At 43.2% G+C, this 16,702-nt stretch overlaps 1 protein-coding gene and 1 long non-coding RNA gene across 2 annotated transcripts in view; one reads left to right on the top strand and one right to left on the bottom strand.

Moving 5' to 3' along the window:
* Positions 1–875: 875 nt before the first annotated feature.
* The window catches only part of Colec12 (collectin subfamily member 12), a 174,060-nt gene continuing 158,233 nt past the window's right edge, over positions 876–16,702 (bottom strand). The window contains exons 6-10 of the mRNA XM_052741502.1: positions 13,051–13,530; positions 11,770–11,906; positions 10,522–10,631; positions 2,718–2,863; positions 876–1,427 (exon numbers count right to left, since the gene is read on the bottom strand). Coding sequence (XP_052597462.1) covers positions 1,408–1,427; positions 2,718–2,863; positions 10,522–10,631; positions 11,770–11,906; positions 13,051–13,530 — 893 coding nt within the window. The 3' untranslated portion in view covers positions 876–1,407. The remainder of the gene's footprint in view (positions 1,428–2,717; positions 2,864–10,521; positions 10,632–11,769; positions 11,907–13,050; positions 13,531–16,702) is intronic.
* The window catches only part of LOC128112518 (uncharacterized), a 39,074-nt gene continuing 34,285 nt past the window's right edge, over positions 11,914–16,702 (top strand). Inside the window, exons 1-2 of the long non-coding RNA XR_008219007.1 lie at positions 11,914–12,330; positions 14,069–14,335. This is a non-coding gene — a long non-coding RNA (uncharacterized LOC128112518). The remainder of the gene's footprint in view (positions 12,331–14,068; positions 14,336–16,702) is intronic.

Genomic DNA, 16,702 nt, shown 5'->3' with positions numbered 1-16,702 from the left:
ACATACACTCTGTGTATGTTCCACCATTTTTTTTTTTTTTTTCGAGACAGGGTTTCTCTGTGTAGCTTTGCACCTTTCCTGGAACTCGCTTTGGAGACCAGGCTGGCCTCGAACTCACAGAGATCCGCCTGGCTCTGCCTCCCGAGTGCTGGGATTAAAGGCGTGCGCCACCACCGCCCGGCCATGTTCCACCATTTTACCTGGGTTTGGTAGGAATACCACCCAGGAAGACCTTCAGGAGGTGGGAATAATAGTAGTTGGATGGAATTCCAGTTCCTCACTCAAGCATCTCCACAATGGACTCTTGAGTGGCAAGACAAGAAGTGCAATGAAGTTTTAGGTTCACAGGAGAAACTTCTTTGCCAGGTTCAACAAATGGCCATAAGTTTATTTTTGCATTTCATTCAGCATATGTATTAGTTATATTTTTGGAACATAACCCAACATAAGAAAAACAGACTCTGCAAGTGGCATATAGCTGGTTTCTGTCTTGCAAGCATCACTTGCTGCCTTTGGCTGAGGTGGAGCCATCATAACCTTATGTCTGCTCTGGTGTGGGTCTGACACTGAGCCTGTTCACACATAAGCCATAAACCAGGACCTTCCAGATGTCCAGATTCAGGTGCTCTGTCCTTCCTGACAGATGTTTTTCCATCACCCCTGCTCCACAAAAAAAGAACAAAAGCACATCCTGAGTCAACACGTCACAGGCAGCGGCTGGTGCTGGGCTCACAGCACAGCCTATTTGAATGAGCCATCATGATGTTCTCAGGCTTGAGCTCCAGCACCAACATGTGCAAAGGTATTTCTAGATGCTTCATGTGATTCACTGTTCTGAAGAAATGACACATATACACAGCTGGACAGATGAAATCTGAAGAGAAACTCCATGAAATTTTATTAGTACCATTATTGTATTCTTTGGCTTTATGTATTATATAGGTAAAATTAAAAAAGGAAAATGATTGTAAAAGGCAAATATTTTGTACAAAAATACAATGTTTTAAAAGCTCTTTAAGTATATTTCATATTATTACTAGAAGGTGGTCTATATATCTGTACGTTTGCATATTCTTCCTACATTTGGAATTTTAGAAATGTACTGTTTACACAGAGCCTGTAACTCAACAACCAATGATAGTCTTTTTCTGATTGGAGCATTCCACATTCAGGAAGATATAATTTTCATAAAATGTATGGCTAATGGCTGAGAAAATCTATGTGATTCAGTCCATTTGCACACTGGAAATCAATATATCAATGTGGGGGAGCATTTTAGCTCCCTAGTCCTTGGGTCACAGTGCAGTAGTGTGTCCATTTGTTTTCAGTGCTTTCTCCATCCAATCTGGTGAGAAAGAAAGACATCAGATGCATCTGGAAACATGTTCCTGCCATTAGGTCACTGTGTTATAATGTAGATGATGGTACTAGGAGAGAAAAATAAGGATGGGCATTAGTTTTGATGAGGAATAAAGTTTTTTAGAACTTAAAACAGGAGAAATCTTTAGGAAAGAGTACAAAAGACATCATTCAAAGAAGAATGCTGGGAAGTTTTTCTTCAGATTAAGTACAAGTTACATTTCATTTGAAGGGCCAATTCTAGGGAATCCTGTTCCATACTCAACTCCTTCATGAGCAAACAAGGCAAATATATGATGCCTGATTGTCACCATCAATTGTAATCTCATGTTTAGTAACCTATGTTTCTGCCCTCAGCTAACCAGACTAAGTGCTCCTTATTTGATTGAGATCCCTAGCATTACACTACTATTTGACACATCAAAAGTACTCAGTCACTATCTTGAATGTGTATGTGAGTAATTTGTGTCCTAGTACTTCCAAAAATAATGTGAACAAAGTCTAGTTAGGTTTTTCTTTATCACTAACAAAAGTAGTTTTATTGAACTCGAATTCACAATTCATGCAGATTATTGATGAAAATTTTTACTTTGGTGTGCCTTAGTATATTTCTTTCAATTTTAATTTTGTGTATATAATCAGTATGAGTGTTTTGCCAGCATGTATGTCTATGCACCACAGGCCTGGTGCCTGCCAAAGCCAGAAGAGGGTGTCAGATCCACTGTAACCAGAGTTACAGATGGTTATGAGCCACCATGTGGGTGTGGGAATCAAACCAGGGTCCTTTTCCAAGAGCAGCCAGTGCTCTTAACTGCTGAGCCATCTCTACAGTTCCCTTAGTATATTTTCACAAGGTCTAAAGATTGCCATCATCTCCAAAAGAAACCCTACACTCTCAGTATTCCTTCCCCATGTCTTCCATCTGCCACTCTGTTTTAAAGCGGGTCATACAGTAAATGAATCCAAGAAGAATCTCTACAGAATTCTTTGACATAAGCATGTTTAAGATATGCAGACTATGACCTTTCACTATACTTGCACAAAGCCTGGCCTGTACTAAGTACTCAGTTAAGTACATGCAGATTGACTGTTTGGATGAATCGGCAGGATGTGGATGTCCACATGCCCCTCAAAACATACAGTGGAGCCATATGTTAAAGAATAATTAACTGACAATATTATAAACTGATGAGTCATTGTTTTTCCACTGAGGTTGATAACCTACCCTGCTGCTAAGTAGCAGAAGTGGGTTGGAAGCTCAGTCCTGAGAGTCTGCATTCAGAGCAGACTTCTTGCCACCTCTCCCTTTTGCAAGACCAGATCCCTTCAGTTCCCCTGTAAGCTGTGAATCTACTTACCTGCCTCCCTTTCTTTCTCACAAATGAAGTTATTGATTTCATCACACTGGAAGTCATTCCACTGCCCAGCATAAATCAGCCCAGCACAGTCTTCTCCTGGACCGTGGCCGTTGCCCCAGTTATCTGGCTGTCCAGCTTTCCAGTTTCTTTTAACAAAACAGAAAAGGAGTGTTATCGGCACAGTATGCAGAGGTTTTCTTTGCTCAAGAACACCAGAGCAAAGTAAAAACACAAAACTGAAGCATACTGCTTGTTGTGGAGTGAAGATGCATCATTAAGTGCACACTTTCACTTAGCTGTTTGCAGAGTAATATGAAGAGCAGCCTGTCCTTGCAGGCTCATTATCTCTGCTGTAATGAGGTCAACCCAGTGAACCTCATTATTACACTGTGGAGGGGATAAGTCCTTTGACACAGTTGGGTGAATGGCTTTGTAGACTTCTAGGCACGTGTCTATAGTTGTGTATGGTAATATACACTCTTGGGATAGCTCACACAAATATATATATATATATATATGCATATATATATATGCACATATGTTCTTGTGAGAATACACAGGGATCCATGGACACTGGCTTGTCTTGTCTCTAACATGTCAAAAGGTCAGGAAGAGAGAGTGAGAACACCTTAATGCACATTTACAGAAACCCACAATCACAAACAACTGGCCGTGGCTCTGGTCCAGCTGTACTTGGCTGACAGCTTCAGAAAAAAGTAAATTAATATTACTGAAATGACACAAACATTTCTCTACTTCTTTTGGGAAAGAGCTTTTATTTTCATTTATGAGAGACAAAGAGTGAGAGAGACAGACAGACAGAGAATACACGAGAAAGCATACACGTGTGCTATTGTGTGTGTGGAGGTCAGAGGACAACTTGAGATAATCAGTTCTCTTCTTCCAACATGTGGTTCCTAGAATCAAACTCAGGTCATCAGCCTTGGTGGCTGATGCCTTTACTCACTAAGCCATCTCTCTAGCCCAGGAAAAAGGATTTTTATTTATATTTATTTATTTTGAGACAGTGATTAGTCCTGGCTGGCTTCAATTCACAAAGCTCTGCCTGCCTTTCCTCTTAAATGCTGGGGTTAAAGGTGTGCACCACCATGCCTGACTAGAAGAGGATACTTTTTATTATTATTATTTTTTAAGACAGAGTTTCTCTATTTAGTCCTGGAGCTCACTATGTAGATCAGGCTGTCCTCAAACTCACAGAGATCCATCTGCCTCTGCCTCCTAAAAGTGCCACCATGCCCAGCTGGAAAGAGGATTCTTAAAAACAAGTTTTGTGAGTCCCCCCACCCTCCCCAGGGTGTATATGGAGGGGTTAGGCAGTCCTGAGAATTGAACTAAGACATTTGTGCATGCTAGGCGAGTGCTCCACCACTGCCTATGTCCACGCTAAACCCTCCTTTTACTTTTTATTTTGAGACAAGTTTTCACTAAATTGCCCAGGCTGGCCTTGAATTCATTCTGTAGGCCAGGCTAGCCTTTAATTTGTGATCATCCTGCCTCAGCCTCCTGAATAGCTGGGATTCCAAGCTTGAGCAAGTTTTCTTTAGGATGAATTCACTTGAGGCCCCTTAACTTGGTTGGGTACTGTTGCTTGTTTCCATGCAGTAAATTAGGTATGACTCCAGACTATTCCAGAAGGTTCTTTTTAAGAGGCAAATTCATGCATAAAGGCTTGTGGTTTCTGCTTGAGACAAAGTGACTTCTTAGTAAGGGTCCCCTGAAACATCTGTAGTGACAGTACTCCCAACAGCTACTCATTACCTACTAGACATAGAGTATCTGAGGGCAACCAGAGGTGAGAGCTCATATTGCCTTCCATTTTTTGAAAACGAGATCATCAAAGTCAGAAAGCAGTGAGAAAGAAGAGATAATTATAGTCAAACACTGGGGTAGCAAGACAGAGTGATGCTCAACTAATCCTAAATGTGTATTTGGGGGTTTGAAAAAATAGTGACCTCAGTTAAATCTAATGATGCAAAGATAAATTAGAAGGAACCATTCACCCACGAGGGGGAGTACAAGTAAGAATTAGAAAACATTCACTCACTTCACTGATACTGATAGAGAATGGACTATGGACGAGGTATAAGTTATAGAAAGCATTCACTCACTTCACTGATACTCATCGAGAATGGACTATGGATGAGGTATAAGTTATAGAAAGCATTCACTCACTTCACTGATACTCATCGAGAATGGACTATGGATGAAGTATAAGTTAAGCCATGGTAACACAGAAGTGTGCACAGAACAAAGTCCCAGTTCTCATGGAACTTACATAACAGACTTGAGGATGAATTAAGACTCTCACACTGTCAGTGGTGCCCAGAAAGATGAATTGGGAAGAAAAGGAGCTTCCTTTCATTGATGCTTTCTTATATGTTCCTGTCCACCTTGCAGGCCACCTCTGTAAACGTCAGTGGTGCCCAAGTAGTTTGTTCTCTTTAACATACATTTTGTTCATGTCTACCAGTAATGGTGAAAGAGAACGATTCTGATTTTTATTTATATAATTTGTTATCTCTGATTCCCAAATGTAAAATGTATTTGATATTCTTGATTTTTCAGTTAATTGTAAAAACAGTATGTGTACATACATCTACACCTACATCCACACCCACATATATATGTGTATGGTTTATTTGGATTCAGAGGACCAGCTTAATATGATTTTCTTGCACTTTCTTTTACGTCATTTAAAGTCATAATTAAACAGAAAGGGAGCCTTTCTCAATTGAGTTCCTTAGATCACCAGAATTCTTTATATAGAGTTCTCAAGGATTTCCTTATGACTAAAGGCAGCACAAATTATGCGGTGTAAAGGCACCTGAGATAGCCAGCATAGGTGGGAGGCAGGCCTGTAGAATGAGAGCCTGGGGTCTCAAAGCTTCTCTGGAGAAGCTAAAATCCCACAGAGCAAGCTGTGGCAAAACCCTCAGTTTGTATGTTTGTATGCCATTTGGTAGAAATGTGATAACATTTTCAAGTAATTGCTTTTTACTTGAACAGAGCATGTCAGATAATCAGAATGTATGTGTAATATTCTGGAATGCTAGTTTAAACAGTGCCTTAATTGCATTCACAGGTAGACTCTGGAAGGAGTAACTTGAGCTTGGCCATATTATAACACATTAACACGGATGCTTCTAAGTACCCTTGGGATCTTGGGAATACTTGCACAGACAGTTGTAGTGATATGCAAACACACAAATGTGAGTTATGGGGAGTGGAGCATCCCAGGATTTGGGGCTTGTCTTAATGACAGCAGAGTGAATATTCTGTTTTAGGAAAAGCTCCTTCCAAGATTAACCAAGACTGTAGCCTGCTGGTGAGGCCTGGCTTCCAAACAGGAAAATGTTATGGTGGGAAATGTCTCTTGCAGCAAGATGTTCTAAGGGCCCCTGATGTGGAAGATTCCTCTCTTGTGGCCTGGGCCAATGCCACACTGGCAGGAACATGAAGTGTTGACTAGCATGGGCTGTTGCTGAAGTAGTAGAAACTGAAGAGTCCCTTCTGACACCCACTGCTCTATGGCTTACTACTATAAAACTACAACACGGAGTTATATAACTGGACAGGACAGTAGCTCATTTTATGTTACAAAGATAAATTTGTAACATAAAAATAAAAGCAATTACTTGAAAATGTTATCACATTTCTACCAAATGGCATTTTGGAGAGAGGAGAGAAGGGAAAAGGAAAGACACAGGGGGTTTTGGCAGATTTGGGAGGCAACTGTGAGCAGAGTGGGCATGAGGGCTTACTGTTCTAAGATGGGCGGAGCCTCAGCTTGTTGACAGTGACAACTGGCCAAGTGGCACGTCTGCAATCACTCCACTGGGAATTAAAGCCCCTGGTCTCACTAATCGTTTTTGTTGATTCCTATGTTGCTCCTTTCCTATTTTTTCTGTTCCTTTCCTTCAACTTAGCCATGTGTGGGCTGAAGAGCCCACCGAGGGCTTTGTACACGCCCTGCTATTTATTTTCAGATTCATTTCTTCTTCTTTTTCTACCCCCATAAAGTGGAAGCTTAGGTCACTGCTTTCCAATCCTTAAGAAAATGTAGGGTCAAGCATGGTGGCATACACCTTTAATCCCAGCACTTGGGAGACAGAGGCAGGTGGATCTCTGCGTTTGGGGCCAGGCTAGTCTACAGATAAAGTTTTGGAACAGCCAAAGCTACATCAAGAGACACTGTCTCAAAATAAAACAACAACAAAAAGCAAATGTTTGAAGGCTGTAAATGTCCCCAAATACTATTTTAGCTGCAGCTCATACATTTTGATATGTTCTTATTGTTTAAAAACATTTTTAGATTTTCTTTGTAATTATTTTCTCTTTGGTCTATGGATAAGATCAAGCATGGTCAGTGTGTGGTGATAGTCTCTTTATTGGTCTATGTCATTTAATTTCCAAATACCTTTTGGAAGATAACCTTTTGTTATCTACTTGTTTGGGGCTACAGAACATAGTCTCTACAACCCCAGTTCTCTTAAATTTATTGATATTATTTTGTGGCCCACCATGTAGTTTATCACAAGGATAACACCTCTCATTCATACTCCATGCTCCAGCCACCACTTCCCTATGGATACCTCAGGATAACGTAGAGACTGTTATCATGTAAAATCTCGGCAATCTACACTGTCCTCCAGTATTTGTGTGAAATCACATTGGTGCGTAGACTTATGGCAACGAGGACCTGGCCATAGCCCCATCCTAGGACATTTTACGAGCTCTTTTTCCCTAGCTGGTCCTGATCTCCTTCAGTATAGTAACTGTGAAAGGCTCCAAGGACAATAAACCTGAGTTCAGGTCTCAATGTGCCCTCAGTACCTGGCATCTCTTCTCTGTTAGTGCTGCTTTTCATCCATGTGTTCCAGCCCTGTCTCCCTAAACAGAGTGAAGCAGAGGCAAGGAGAGGTCTCTCCCTGAAAACTGGTTCCTCTTTTACAATAATCACATAATCCTTAAATAATTTCAAAGGGACATGTGCATGTGCTTTGGAGAAAAAGGGTAAAAGAAAAGCTGTGCACTAATTCCTGTGGCTGTGCAAGGCCTGGGATGGTACCAGAGCCACCGGCTTTTGGTACTGGAAAGGTTTAAGATGACTAGCAGGAATCCTTCCTTCATCTGGTCCTGGGCTGTTCTCTGCTGGGAAGCTTTGATGGTCACATGAACCTCCATTTGTTAGTTTGCTCAGCTTACCCATTTCTTCTTAAGTCTTAGCAACTTGTTTGTTTCTAGACATGTGTTCATTCTTTGGCTTTTGGTTTATTAGTGTATAGTTGTTCACAGTAACTGTTCACAATGGTCTCTGATGACTGTGGATCTAGAAACCACTGCTGGTGGGAGGAAGGGGAGATGGGATGGATGGTCCCATGATTGAAGGCCTCAGAATCAAAGAAAAGGAGGGCAAGGGGAATCTGAGCATCTGGAAAAGCATTTATATAAAGCTAGGAGACCCTGAGATGCTGAAGCCTGTTTGTATTGCCCCACTTGCCTTTTTTTGAGACAGGGTTTCTCTGTGTAACAGCTCTGGCTGTCCTGGAACTCGATTTATAGACCAGGTTGGCCTTGAACTCACAGAGATCCACCTGCCTCTCCCTCCCGAATGCTGAGATTAAAGGTGTGCACCACCACCATCTGGCAAGCCTGTTTCAATTCCTACGTCATGACAAGGAATATTCTTGCAAGATGCTATGTGTGGATCTCTAACTAAGATCCTGCACACTGTACAAATTCTAGGGAGTAATATTCCCCAACTCAGTAGCATTTTACTGTGGTAGCAAACATGATTATGACAACAATAGTAATAACACCGACATCCACAGGCAGTATTTCTCCAGGTGCCAAGCTCTATATTAAATCTACTCTCTCTCTGCATGCGTGTGTGTGTGTGTGTGTGTGTGTGTGTGTGTGTGTGTGTGTGTGTGTGTGTGTGTTAGGAAACCACACTTAAGAAGTATTAACATAGTCAAGTTCATTTTACACATGGGGACATGAAGATTTCATGTGACTGAGGTAACTCATAGGGTGTCAGGTCCAGGCCTGAACCCAGTGCTCACTCTGTACCCCCTCCCCTGGATGGTACCTCTTTCTCTAGTTTGTGCAGTGTTTATTATTATATGTCAAACTAAGTTAGTCTTCAGTCACTGAGCTCTCATATAATGTCTGCCTAATTTATTCTTGCTTTTAGAATTTGATCCTGGGGAGTTTTCCATGTATATATATTCCTTTGGGTAGAAAAACGAGATACACAGTCTAAGTGGTGGCTAGTGCAGGAGCCTAATCCGGGAGGCTCCTAGGTAGCTGTGACTGGTGACAAAAATCCCAGTATGGTAGGTGATGTCATCCCTCCCTCTCAGGGACCAGGGACCAACAGTAGTGCTCTCCTCCCCAGGCACATAATTCTTTCCAGATCCCCGGGAAAGCAGCAAAGTGTCATATTGGGGAGCTGGAGCACTTAGCAATATTCCAGCTCAGGAAATCCCATGTGAGCCAATAAAGTTTAAGATTGAGTTTCTTAGTCAAGCCCAAATCTTTCTTTCTATTTATGGCAGTGAGAAAAGTGGGAAGATGGATTTTCCTTCTTATTATTTCTCAACTTCTTTAAAAAGACATCCTGGCTCTCTTGACTGCCAAAGAAAGAGCTTTGCCTTTTTCTTTACTAACCTCTGCCTCTCATTCTTCCTCCAAGCCACCACAGCTCCTGATTTACACATCAACACCCACAGCTGTATGGAGTCCTGCAGAGAGCATCCCTGCCATGCTGGATGCTTCCCTGAGTCCCATTGTCTCCCAGAGGCAGGCACAAGAGAGCAAAGAGAGTACCTGGCAGGCAAGTGTACCTACTCAGCTTTGGGGCAGACCTAAAATCCCCAGATGCTCCACTTCAGTGTTTGTCCACATTTTCCCCCTCTGGAGATGGCCTTCTGATTTTACCTACTTTCTGTCATCATGTGGAGAGTTTAAAAGTACAGAATTGTAAGGTATAGTGATGCAGGTCTGACCTCGCACTTGGGTGCTGAAGGCAGAAGATTTTAAGTTCCAGGCCAGGGTGGATCATACACGTACTGAAAGCCTGCTCAGACCTGGCTGTTCCTGTACATATTTGAGACTCTCTGTCCACCGCCTCAGCCCTATGCAACTTCAGCTACCTCAAGTCTTACCTCAGGGCCTAGAGACTACCTCAGACTGGAAGCACTCCTCCCCCATGGCGCAGCAGCTTCCTGTGATATGCTGCTGTTTGTTTATCTTTTTTGTCTCAAGCAAACTGAAGGTCCCTCAGAGATGGGTATTCATAGGTTTTCCACTTTTTCTCCAGAAGAAGTAAGGCAAGATTTGAGAAAAGAGGTAAAATTTGAGTTGGAAGAATTTAGACATCTTTTAATCTGTAGAGGATGGGTATTCTTGGATCCTCTGTGCAGCACACTTGGACTTCCTGTATAGAGGAGAGCTACAACCTTGGAGTGTATAATCCCATTTGGTTCAGAAGCCTAATCAAGGCTAGGACTGCCCCAGTCCTCAGCAATGTGTTTGGGTGAACACTGAACATTCAGAGAGGCTTTGCTATCCTTTCTCCTAGTACTCAAAGTAACACTTTGGTCAGAAGTGCCCTACTTGACAGCATAGTGACATCTACCATGCTTCCCTACTGGAAACAGGCAACTAGTCCCAGGAGCCTAGGCCCTTGAGAGGATGGACTAGGATATAAGGTCATTAAGATTAAAGTTGTAGGAAATCAGGAAAGAATGAACATGGTCTAGAAATTTCGAGAACTCACTTGTAGTCAACAGGCGTCCCATCCAGCCATTTCCACTCGTTTTCTTGCTCAGAGTCTGTGAGACCAATCCAGTGGCTATCTCTCCCCACGGTCTGCTTTTTTATCCATTGCTGAAAAGGAAGCCAGGGAGGTCTGTTAATTATTAGCCCACACAAAGGAGGCCTCGTTTGTTTAGTAAAATTGACAAAACACATTTCTCGGAGTTTTTAATGGCCCTTGCCATCCATTTTGCATTGAGTTTATGTTGTGAGCACTGTTTCAGGGTCTTTGACCTTCTTGGCCAAGTTAACAAGTGATAGTAATCTTCTTCCTCAGAGTCCCTAAGGATAACTGCTCTGTGTCCTGTTTCCCAGCAACCACCCATCCATGAACCTCTACCAGAACTGAAGTACCAAAGACAAGTCACTGAGCAGTTGTTTGGGCCCAGGCCTCTGACGGTTGCTTTTCATATGCTTCCTCAGTTACTACAACACCAGATTTCAGGGTTGTATCTGATGGAGATGGGTAGTGAGTGCACCAAATGAACATTGTTGCCAGTTGGGTCTCAGCTCTGCTTTTACCTTTTCCCTGTGAGAGGAAATCATTTAAACTTTGTGGGGCCTCAGTGTATCTTACCTGTGAAATGGGGGAACCAAAAGTAGTGGCACATGCCTATATTCCCAGTCCCTGAGAAGTAGATACAGGGAGATAGTCATAGGTTCTAGGCCAGTCTTGCTTACACTGCAAATTCCAGACCAGCTAGGATTACAGAGCAAGGCTTTGTTTAAAAAACCAAGGGGGAGGATGACAATTATAAGGTTTATATTGCAGGGTTGTTATAAGGTTTTAAAAAAGGGCCTTGTACACAACAGGGGCTTAATAAGGGGCCACTATTATTGTCACACACGGGCCCTTACCAACCCCTTTTGAACAAACAAACCTGGTATATGGCATCTCATCCCAAACCTACTGTGTTCATGCCTCTCTCTACATGTGTCTAGTGGCAACCTCCCTCCTCACGTCTTTGCTGTGCTGCAATTCTCCAAAGAGCCACCAGGAGGAGCTATACATCTGTAGGTTTAAGTATCATGAGAGTCCATATGTTCTAGTCCCTGGATAAAGTCCATGCCTGTAAACTGCAGCCTTCCTTGTTTATGAGACCATGAAGTTTTGATCTCTTTGACTCCCTGGGAAGCATGCAATTTCCAGGTATAACTGATCTCTAAATCATAGTTTTCTCCAACCAAGTGTGCAGCTGACATACCATACCTGTTCCTCTCTTGAGTTTATGAAAACGAGATGTGACGATTTGTCTTCACAGAAAAGCTTAGCATCCTCAAAAATTTCTTTCTCCACCGAGAAATAGTAGCATTTGTCTGTGAAGTTCTTCCAGTGAGGTGGACAGCCTAAGAATGCAAAGTTTTCAAATGCTGATTTAAAAAACACAAAGCACTCTGCATTTCCTCAGCTGTGTTTAAGATACCAAAGGGACAGCGTCATGCCACCTGCGTGCCAATGGAAGCCTGGTGTCTTTGGGTGGAACCTAGGTAGATGTTCACAAATGTGGGCTATAGAGTACACAGTTGTAAAAACCACACAACTTGGAAAGGAGTGACTGGGTCTTTGTTTTTCTGTATCTGGATCAGACAGAATGAAGAAGTGGAATGGGCCTGATAGTCACTGTCACTCTTGGATCAGCGGAAACCTGTAAACTAGTGCACACAAGTGTTCAGAACCAAAGTTCGACTCGTGGACAAGCATGGGTAACCCACATGGCTTGGTTCTTAACTACTGCAGAGTTTTGCAAAAGACTGTCAAAGAGATGCAAAGGTACCACAGCACCTTCTTCTTTTTTTGTTTTTTTTTTTTGGTTTTTTTTGAGACAGGGTTTCTCTGTGTAGCTTTGCGCCTTTTCCTGGAACTCACTTGGTAGCCCAGGCTGGCCTCGAACGCACAGAGATCTGCCTGGCTCTGCCTCCCGAGTGCTGGGATTAAAGGCGTGCGCCACCACCACCCGGCCACAGCACCTTCTTAAGCAAAACCTGATTGTAGACATTGTCACAGAAACATGGTGCACACTGGGGGAGTGAACTAATGGGCAGTCTGTTTCTAGGGAGGAAGGATGAACTAATGGGCAGTCTGTTTCTAGGGAGGAAGGATGAACTAATGGGCAGTCTGTTTCTAGGGAGGAAGGATGAACTAATGGGCAGTCTGTTTCTAGGGAGGAAGGATGAACTAATGGGCAGTCTGTTTCTAGGGGGAAAGGAGAAAGATGAGGAAAGATGGTCAGAAAGCAGTGCAGGATACCCGGAAGGAAGGGTTTGGGGTGCATGTGTCTTCCGAGGGCCTGGCTCACCTAAATGACTAGAGACCTGATAATGTTTGGGCAGAAACACAGGGGCCCGAGTGATAGCAGTGAGGCATCAAGGGGGACACACAGGGCCCCTGATGCTAAGTATAACTAGGGGACTCATGGAGGTTGGTTTAGCCAAGTGTATACACTGCCCTGTTTCTCCCCAACTCTGGCTGAAAAGGGCCATTTGGACTTACCATTGGTCTCTGATGGCTCGTTCTGCAGAGCCAAGGGCTCCATTGCTCCTGAGGGGCCTGGGGGGCCGGGTGGCCCCTTGGGCCCAGGCATGCCTGGCACCCCTGGCAAGCCTGGTAGCCCCCGAGGTCCAGGTACTCCAGGCTCACCCACGGTACCCTGTAGTCCTTGGAAGCCAGGAGGGCCCTGGGGGCCAGGGAGTCCATCTTTGCCTGGTGGGCCTGGTGAACCTGGGTCCCCATTAGGCCCTTGAGGGCCAGGCTTCCCTGGGGACCCACGGGATCCTTTGGGGCCCTGTGAGCCTTTGGATCCTTTGCTGCCACGCTCTCCAGGGGGGCCTACTGGTCCAATTGGGCCTCTCTCACCCGCAGGGCCAGGTGGACCAGGCTCTCCCTTCTCTCCTTTCTGTCCCTTGTTGCCAGTTGGACCAGGTGGTCCCTGAGATCCTCTGTCACCTTTTGGACCCCTGGGACCAGGAGGACCTAAAACATAAAATCATATATATGAAGTCTGTTGTGAGGGTGTATCTACTTATATAGCCCACAATTAAAAAAAAAATCTAACACACAAAACACAGGCATTAAGGAGTGCTTACTATTTATAATGTATTGTTAGCTTCAAAGAATAAGATAGAGTGAGAAGCAGTTCACCCAACATTTTCCTCTGGCCTCCATGTGTGTGCATGGCTGTGCATACTGCCCCCCACACATGTGAATACAACACACACACACACACACACACACACACACACACACACACACACACACACCACCCACATGCCTACAAAAACAAAAAGATTAAGACACAGAGGGAGAACCAAGTGAAGACACAAGGAGGAGATGGCCATCTGCAACCTAAGGAGAGAGGGAAGAAACCAACCTCCCCAGCACCTTGACTTCTAAACTCCAGAGCTATGAGGAGAGTAACCTGTTGTTCCAGCCAGCTTAAGTATATGCAAAGCAATACAGTGAAGTACTGGCTTACTTTTCTTTTTAATAAGCCTCTCCTTCCTGTCCACAGCATTTGGAATAGCGCTCAATGGTGTTCACCGATAAGATCCATGCTGGTGCCGGCACTGGAGCGCTTGTCACCAACAGAAAAGTCATCCATTTCCCTTCATTCCTGTGAATTTAGTCTTTGTTTGGCTTGCTGAGCCCACCCAGAACTTACCTTTTCTGGCAGCTTTATTTAGGACTGTTTACCAGATGCATGCGCCTCACTGTCAAAGCCCAGCATCCTAATATCAACATTCTGTGCCAGAAGACATCAGAAGGAAGAGACTTCCAGGTAATGGTGACCTGCCTTGTGTTGCCTTATTCCAAGAAGTAATGTTTCCCAACCTATGTGTTAGGTGGATCCTGGGTTCATCCTGGAATGGCTATAGAGACCTGTCCTTCCTGACTCTAATGACATTTAAGAATGGGTCCATTGGTGTCTTCTGCAATCTGAGTTTTCTTCTCATTAATCTGAGGGAGAATGTTATCCAAGTCATGTTACTGAGGGATGACTGGGAAGGCCATCTGTAATCTCCTTAAGGTAAGTTAGTGCCTGTCAGTGCAAAATGGTGTCATAGAGGCTCATACTGGGGAAGGTGCCAGAGAGTTCCCTGAAATGAGTATATTATTATGCACAGTTCTAATGTAACAGGCACATAATAACATGTAACTTCTCAACTGTGTATTTCATTAAGATTATATGTTAAACCTCAGGAAATCCACCAAATGAAGATCTGTTGGAAAATCCAATCACTTTAGTAATGCTTTAGCCTTACTTTCTAAACTTTCAGCCAGTGATGGTTTCTCAACTCCTCACACTAGGGGTTGATGGCTCAACTGCAAGCTTTAGGAAATGAGTTTATCTGCAAGATGAACAGTGGCTCTTCAGGGCTTGTCTCTCAGCTCAGTTAGACTTCTTTCTGTAGAACCTCCCCAGCTCCAAAGGTACACAGATCTCCTTCTCATACCTAGATCTCCCTCATGTGGGGTGGCAGCTTTTTATTGATTATTATTTCTGGGTAGGGTAATTTATAGGGTCTAGATGACCCCCATCCCCCAACTGGAAATGGCTGATTGTCCTCATCTAGTGCACACATAGACACTGGCTTTTTTTCAGAAGGCATCAAACATGGGTTTCATAGTCAGCACAAAACACCAGAAGATGCTAATTTCTAAAATCACACAATATAAAGGAGTGGATATAGGGATTCTCAGCTAGAATAGTATAAAACCAAGTCTTTCCTTGTAAAGCACTGCACTTATCCACTGTACACAGTTTTACAGTAAGATTAAGCTTAATATCCATGACTATTCATAAACTGGAAAGCACATAATAGTGATGTCCTCACTCAAAGCTGCCTTCACCTTGCAAAAACTGCCTAGAAGCAGGTACTCCCCCAAGATGCTGTGTTACAAGAAGATGTGTGCTCCATGGATAAGGGGATTCTTATGATGGACTTTGCTCACTAGACAAATTAGATGTTTACTTTGCTTGTTATTTAAAAATTGATAAAAAGAGCCAATGCTATTTTTAAAGCCTAGCATTGGCCCAGGAGATGCTCTCCTGTGAGATGCTAGTGTCACTAGTTAGTCTGGGTAATCTCAGGGCTTCTGGTTTTACTTGAGTCTTTTATTGGGTGGCTGTTGAAATAAAAATAAAATGAAACAAAGGACTGGGGAGATGGCTAAAAATGGCTAGCTGTGCAAATCTGACAACCCGAGTTTGACCCCTGGAACCCATGTAAAGAGGCAGCTGCAGTGGCTTGCATCTGTAGTCACAGCTTTCATGCAGCGAGGTTCAGTGGCAGAGAGGCAGGTACATCACCCAGAGGCTCACAATCACACAAGTCAGTCATGGCACAGTCACAGAAAGAAAGAGAACCTTCCTCAACAGGATGGAGAGCAAGAACAGACTCCTTGTGTAAGTGCACCACAATTGCACCTATATGCAGGCACACATATACACATATAAATAAATAAAAATTAAATACGTTATCTATTCCTACCCCCCACATAAAATGGGAAAATATTTATGAGTATGTATTCAACAACTTGGGATTTCGAGTCAAGAGTCATACTGTGTGGATTGCATGCAGAAGTGCAATTTGCTTTCAGATGGACTGGAATGTAATTAAATAACAAGGCTGAGTGGGTAGTTCTCTGACTTGAGATATTGAATTGTCAGGGGACCCATGTGGCTGGTAAAGCTGTCACAAGCTCCCCAAATGCATTCAGAAATCTAACAGCAGGACTCTGAGAAACCCTACATTAGCTCTGTCACCTTGTAGCTCCCAGATGTCAGAGACTTAGGGTCTTTAAGATACTGAATCCTCAGGCGTTAGACTTTCATCACTGTCCCTTTTCTGCTTTGGCATATGAACTGCAGACTTGAGAAGTGCCAGCACCTCCTCCTGGATTCAACTCCAGACAGTTTTAAACATGATTTCTAACAAAACTTCTGTGTGACATAAAGTAGAGACATGGCCTAAGTTTTGTCTGTCATCCAAATTCTTGGAGACATGATGTTAAGAACCTTGAATGACAGTACTTGTGGAGGCTGAAGCAGGAGGCCTGTCATGAATTTGAGGCAGTACTGGGCTTTTACTCTAGTTCATCCTAGGATACAGTATAAGATTCTGTCTTAACAACAACAACAACA

Source organism: Peromyscus californicus, unplaced genomic scaffold, assembly GCF_007827085.1.
Source record: "Peromyscus californicus insignis strain IS unplaced genomic scaffold, ASM782708v3 Scaffold_17__1_contigs__length_78620276, whole genome shotgun sequence".
Taxonomy (NCBI): Eukaryota; Metazoa; Chordata; class Mammalia; order Rodentia; family Cricetidae; genus Peromyscus; species Peromyscus californicus.
The sequence above is the reverse complement of the archived record's forward strand: the minus strand, read 5'-3'. Positions and strand labels throughout refer to the sequence as shown.